General features: G+C 34.1%; 1 protein-coding gene across 3 annotated transcripts in view; it reads right to left on the reverse strand.

Moving 5' to 3' along the window:
* The window catches only part of LOC106458270 (techylectin-5B-like), an 18,152-nt gene that overhangs the window by 10,018 nt on the left and 3,374 nt on the right, over positions 1-4,760 (reverse strand). Inside the window, exon 1 of one of the 3 annotated variants that reach the window (XM_022384444.1) lies at positions 3,061-3,115. The exons of the other annotated variants lie outside the window; for them this stretch is intronic. Within the exon in view, the coding sequence (XP_022240152.1) occupies positions 3,061-3,063 (3 nt within the window). The 5' untranslated portion in view covers positions 3,064-3,115. Of the gene's footprint in view, positions 1-3,060; positions 3,116-4,760 lie in introns of those variants that run through there. 3 annotated transcript variants of the gene reach the window in all.

Raw genomic sequence — 4,760 nt, forward strand, 5'->3', positions numbered from 1 at the left:
ACCAACGAATAGTGGGATTGAACGTCACATTATAACGCCCCCACGGCTGAAAGGGCGATTTTAAGGAAACAGAAGAAATGTAAGAGCAGGTATTATATCCTCTGTGGTTACATCAAAAATATCTATCTATAACAAAAATAAGTTAAGACTTTTAGTCTTTTCGTTTCATTATTTGATTATTATTATTATATTTTCTCTATTTTTAATGTAAACAGAACGTTAGATATCGCTTTAGTAGTTATATTACTCTCCTGCTATTTAAGAATATCTCCAACTAAAACTGATATTTTTACAAACTCGCTAGGTCAAAAACAAATAGCATCTCACATATGGGACAAGCAAATAAAATTTAGGTATTATCTACATAAGGAAGAATGATGGAGCACTCACTTCTGCTCCTAATTTAGAAGTTCTAATTTCGTTTTAAATGCGAGACTTGCAAATAGAGGTTAATTCCAATGGCTGGTGTACACCAGTGTTTCCCATCCTTGGCGGTACCGCCCCCTAGTGGGCGTTTAAAAAATTCAGGGGGTAGCAACTTTAAGAGAGCGGTGGGGGGGGGGGGAGAGAAACGTTTTGAGGGTCTCAAAGTTACAGTTGTTAAAATTAACCATAAGAATTGACTATTGTTGCCTTACAATTTTCATTTATTGGTGTGTTTACGTGTTTTACGCTCACCAAAAAGAAACCTATCATTCTATAGGTATTTGAAGAACTTGTAGCAATCCGCCACAATTTAATTCTTCGTATTGTTATCTGACACTGGGTAGCTTGTACATAATTGAATAAGTAGAGTTGTGTAAACATTTGTTTTTCAATTAGGTCTAAATATTTATTTGAAGGGGGCTTCAACGCTCATTGTTTGCTGAAGGGGACGCTGCGGCGAAAAGGGTTGGGAAACACTGGTGTACACAAAAGAATGTTAAGTCCTACGTACGAGATACTGTATTTGTGGGACCGTTCCTGTATTGCACTTACATAATAGTTGTATTTCTCTGTCCAATAATTTTGAAGCTACTTGTTGTTTAGTTTAGTTGTTTGAAATTAAATTTTATTGTATAGAAATGCTGTTGTGTTGAACTCTTTATCCTTTGCCTGCCCCCGGTTTAAGGACTTACAACACTAACATACATGATTTGTTTCCCTGCGGTGGACACAGCAGATAGCCCAATGTAGCTTTACTCTAACAAACAAACTTTTCTTTGCCCTTCCAACGGTTCAGCGGCAAGTCTGCAGGCTTATGACGCTAAAAATCAAATTTCGATACCCGTGGTGGGCAGAGCACAGATAACCCATTTTATAGTTTTCTGCTTAAAACAAACAAACAAACAAGCTCTTTCATTTAGATAATAAAATTAACATAAATGCTATGGTTTCTTTATACATGTATATATATATGTGTGTGTGTGTGTGTGTGTGTGTATTTATTTAATTTGTTACTTACATAATGTTTTTGCACGTAACCCAAATAAATGTGAGTATTTCAATGTAGGTAAAACTTTAGAGAACAGTGTGCACTCAATAACAAAAGTCATTAATGCATAATGGACTAATTATGCAATCATAACACTGATCTTACCTTCTATATTGGCTATTTTCTCTTTTGCCAGATTGTTCAATTCTGAGAGAGAATCTACTATCCCTTCTAAAGCTCCAACATTGGTACAGGTTGTATGGTGATGTTGGACGCTACCGGTACTGAAGACTAAAATGGTTGAAAAGAGGACTATTTTCTTCAAGATTACAGCATACTCCATTTTCCAGTTTAGCTTACTCGAAGGCTAAAATCCTGTATGTGTCTGGTCAACCAGCAACTTCATTTTATCTCCTAGAATAAACTCTGAAATCATACAACTTTTTGCTAGTTTATCTGAGTTCCATGATTTCTGAGAATAAAAAATAATGTTACGCTAAACACGAGTCCCCCTTGAATTCAGTCTAGACATTGAAACATTGGAAGTGCTGTAAGATCCCGTGTTCAGATATCCTAGAACTGTAAGAACTTTCTGTTTTGACCAAAAGGTCAAACTTAATGGAGACAAAGTGGTTTCGTTTGATAAAAACTTCATTAGAAGATGTTGCTTATGTAGATAATAGTGGTGATAAAACATTGCACTAAATGTTAAACACATTTTTCTTTCTTGAAATAACCAAGTATGCGCAAATGTATATCCACTAAACACTTTGCATTCTTTTGTTTTCATTTCTAAAGCTTTCTGTGGGAATCTGTGTGCCAGAGCTCTAGGCTTTGTTTGTTTGTTTGTAGTTAAGCACAAAATTACAGAATGGGTTATCTGTGATGTACCCACTACGGGTATTGAAACCCAGTTTTTAGCATTTTAAGTCCGCATACTTACCATTGTATCACTGGGGTGGGACAAAACTCTAAGCAAATAGAAATACATTTCATACCGCTTTGAAAGAGTTTGTGAAGTATTTTATTCTTATTGTAATATTCAAAGAGTATAAAATTACTTTCTGAGATCGCTACGACTAACAGTTAATTTTAAAAGATAATTATGGTTACACAAAAGTAATCTAAGTCATTAGTATAGGTACACTGAGTTAACTGCATGGTTAGGGAGCGATCAATAAACTTAGTGGTATAAGATGTGATTGCAGAATTGTATCGAACACGATTTAAGCCTTTCGCTGTACATTAGATCCGTACTCCTCTCATTAAGAGCTATTCATTTATTTAGTCCTTTATGTTCTCAGTATTAACACTACCTTTTAACCTTTTTACCATCATTCACGTAGTTAACTCTTAGTGTTATAAGTCACGTTTTTAATCATATGAATGTCAATTACATATTTAATTTATTATAACAAGTAATAAAGTCAATACTTTCGCTGCCAGTCACGTACTTAAATCTCATTGTTAAGTAAATCATTAACATATTATTATTATTTAAATATTCAACCTTTCATATAAAACACATCCTGCATTAAGAAATACTATCTTAATCCTTTCACTACTAGTTATTTCCTAAGTTCATTCGTACAATTAAGTTACTTTCTTAATATTCACATGATAAGCTATATCCTTAATCATCTCACCATCAACCATGTTCTTATTTATTTGTGCTATCGTCTAGATTGCTAACTCTTCCTGCAACTGATTAATCTTCAATCCTCTCACTGGCAATTATATCCTTACCATTCTCACTTTTAGTTGGGTCCTTAACTCCCTCACTAGCAGCTAAGTCCTTAACCCTTTCATTAGTATCTAAATCCTTAGCCCTCTCTCTCTAACAGCTAAGTCCTTAACCCTTTCACTAATAGCTAGATCCTTAACTCCCTTACTAGCAGCTAATTGTTTAGCCCTTTCACTGGTAGCTAGATCCTTAACTCTCTCTCTAGCAGCTAAGTCCTTAACCCTTTCACTAAAGCTAGATCCTTAACTCTCTCACCAGCAGCTAATTCCTTAACCTTCTCACTAATAGCTAGATCCTTAACTCTCTCTCTAGCAGCTAAGTCCTTAACCCTTTCACTAAAGCTAGATCCTTAACTCTCTCACCAGCAGCTAATTCCTTAACCTTCTCACTAATAGCTAGATCCTTCCCCCTCTCACTGTCAAACTATCAACTATGATATTAATTTTGTGTAGTTGGCTATGTTGTTGATTATTCTCACTCCTGGTTAATCCTTTAACTAGAATTAAAAAGGCCCTTAAACTTTTAACTATGTAATAAATTGCATCCTTAATCCTTTTACTAGTGGCTTAGTCATTAATTCTTTAACGATTAACATTATCAACACATTCTAGGTTTTAAATCTTTTCATTTTAAGATACTTTCCTAACTGTCTTACTACAAAAAGGAACTTTAATTTTCATTATTATTGGCTTCCTTCTTAGCCTTCTTATTGTCAATAATATATATATATACATTTAACTACTAGCTAAAATATTAACAGTATTATATAATTACTTTGTCATTTCTTACTTAATTATTGTCTAAATAGTTAATTCCTCCATTCATAACTAGTTACTTCCTTAACCCTTTTAATGTACTGATTAAGTTCAAAAAGTCCAAACTTTTTCCCTACTAGTTAGATTTGTGTATCTTTGCTCTACCAGAGAGATCTATATTTTTCATTCGCTCTTATATTTTTTTATATTTTTGTTTTCTTGCTTCCTTATTTAATTTTCTGTCTTATCAATACAGGTTTCGTTGTTAAATTTTTGTTTACCTGGTGGGATTTTTGATTATTTTACTCGAACAAAATGAAGAAACATCTTTAATGAAAGAAAACCGCTTGATGTGCAAATGATGCACACATATAAGCATCCAGGGTCTTAATCCTACACAATTTTCAACTTACTTTCTAAATATTTAATATTAAAACAATTTCTTACTGGGTTTGCTTCTTAATTTTTGAAATCGGGGTAGGACACCAACGATTGGGAGCACCTTATTAGTGATAATTGAATTCAAAACTAAAACAGCGAATGCCCAAGTCTCTACTCCCCATTCAAAGAGGCACTGCGTTACCGAGTCAAAATTGGGGGGGCACGTGCCCCCCATCCGCCGCTTGTGCTATAGAGGCTTTAACTTTCAGGCTTTCTTCGGCTACATGACCTTCATCATAATTAGAGGTTGTTAACATTTCAGCTATTGATAGAGGCTTAAACTTACTTTTCTTAGCTTAGCATTTACTTTCCTCTCTATTTTACTGTGCACCCCTTTTTAACAAGAATGTTCAATCATAGCAGGCAAAATCAATAAAAAAATACGGGAAAATAATTCCTTCAGTAT

Source organism: Limulus polyphemus, unplaced genomic scaffold (genome assembly GCF_000517525.1).
Source record: "Limulus polyphemus unplaced genomic scaffold, Limulus_polyphemus-2.1.2 Scaffold438, whole genome shotgun sequence".
Classification (NCBI taxonomy): Eukaryota; Metazoa; Arthropoda; class Merostomata; order Xiphosura; family Limulidae; genus Limulus; species Limulus polyphemus.